The 1,656-nt window shown below is 35.6% G+C and overlaps 1 protein-coding gene across 1 annotated transcript in view; it reads right to left on the reverse strand.

The window, feature by feature from the left end:
• ndufa5 (NADH:ubiquinone oxidoreductase subunit A5) overlaps nucleotides 1-891 on the reverse strand; it is a 14,218-nt gene extending 13,327 nt beyond the window's left edge. The window contains exon 1 of the mRNA XM_049567149.1: nucleotides 787-891. Within this exon, the coding sequence (XP_049423106.1) occupies nucleotides 787-807 (21 nt within the window). The 5' untranslated portion in view covers nucleotides 808-891. The remainder of the gene's footprint in view (nucleotides 1-786) is intronic.
• Nucleotides 892-1,656: the final 765 nt, after the last annotated feature.

Here is a 1,656-nt window from a genome sequence, read left to right on the forward strand (position 1 = left end):
GATGTTTTGCTACCTCTTGAAGCCGCCGGATTTGAGAAAAAAAAACTTAATTCACTGGGCCGACTAAGGTGGAACGTTAACTTGTAATGTTACTCAGTGCATGAGCTGACGATGTGAATCAGTCAACACACCTTAAATACTCCATGACAATGACTTGTTAGCTGGAAACGGATCTGCACATTTTTACAACATCAAGTAGCTATTATAGACTTCCCAGATATCTTACAAGGAATTAGAAATTTATGGACACGCCTAACGTGAACAAGCTTGCGTTACTTTATGCCCTAATTTTTTTAATTTTTTTAAAGTGGTTTGATGATAATAGCCTTTACTCTTGGATACTCTAAAACTTTATTTAAATCAGTTTGTTCATATAGAATTTAGCGTCCATTGGTAAACTTGGAGTTATGTGCAATAGCCTGCAGAAAAAGAGGCACTGTAAGTTAATAAGTTACCGTTAACTAACATTACAGCTTCTAAAAGTAATGTATAAAGTAACGTTAAAAATATACTAATTCGCTTAAGTTATCGTGACATAGTTCTTAACGTAGTATTGAGTTGTTTTTAATCAGGCAGCCTTTACCAGAAACACAGCTAACAGCTAGCTGAGAAAGCAAAACAGCTATTAGGTCAGCTTAACATCAGCTAAACTGCGTCATTGTAAATCAACCACGTCAGTGCACCGTCAGACCATATCAATACAAACAACACTGTCTCGGTTTCTACTGTGTTTCTTCGCTGCATTTCTTTGTATTACTAAAACTAAAACATGACCTCCACTCGTACCTTTTTCAGCAGACCAGCCATTCTTCTCTGCGGAAGGGACTTCCGCTAGAATATCCGGCCACTAATAAAGACGTCACCAATTCGCGATTTTTTTTTTGTGCTTCTTATTTTGGAAAACCCGTCATATCCTGTTGTTGCATCGCTCCGTCTGACTTGACGACGCTAACTGTTAGCTGCTCGCTGTTTTTTTAATTAACAGAAAAATATACAACTATATTGGCAAGTGACAATCAGTTCAAGTAGGCTCTAAAAATAAAACAGTACGATCTTACATCAGACAAGTAAATAAATCAAATAAAAAAAAGTAGAAATAACCAATTTCATGTGGTTCAGTGTTTTACAGTAAGAAGTCAGTTCTTTTATAAAAACCAAGAATCAGGGTTGTGTCTTAATACATTTGTATTTGTGAATGAAGAATTTTCCTAAAATAAATAAGTGTAGTAAATAAAGACAGTCTATTTTCTTATCCTCAGTTATCATTCAAAACATTATAGGCTACCATTTCTTGAAAACTGTGGGAGAGAAACCATTTTTGCTTCTAGCCAGTCATACATGTCACACCAGAATGTATTACTGTAGGCTACATACAGAGGAAAAACAAGTGATCAGGAGTCTCTATTTCTTCATCACAAAATGTGCAGTTATTTTGATCAAAGTTGAATATTTGTCTGAGAAGTTCTCCTGAAGGGTATAGCCTATCATTAAATATTTTGAAGTGAAGTTCTTTTGCTTTTGCGCAATTTCTTCAAAGTAGTCTGACAGAAACTACGAGAAGCTGGGTTTCTGCTGAACTGTGTAAGATATAAATCGTTTGTAAAGAGACCACATATCGCTTTGTTTGGCAAGATCTTATTTGAGAAGTCCTGACCA

The sequence above is a fragment of the Epinephelus fuscoguttatus genome, linkage group LG22 (assembly GCF_011397635.1).
Source record: "Epinephelus fuscoguttatus linkage group LG22, E.fuscoguttatus.final_Chr_v1".
NCBI classification, from domain to species: Eukaryota; Metazoa; Chordata; class Actinopteri; order Perciformes; family Serranidae; genus Epinephelus; species Epinephelus fuscoguttatus.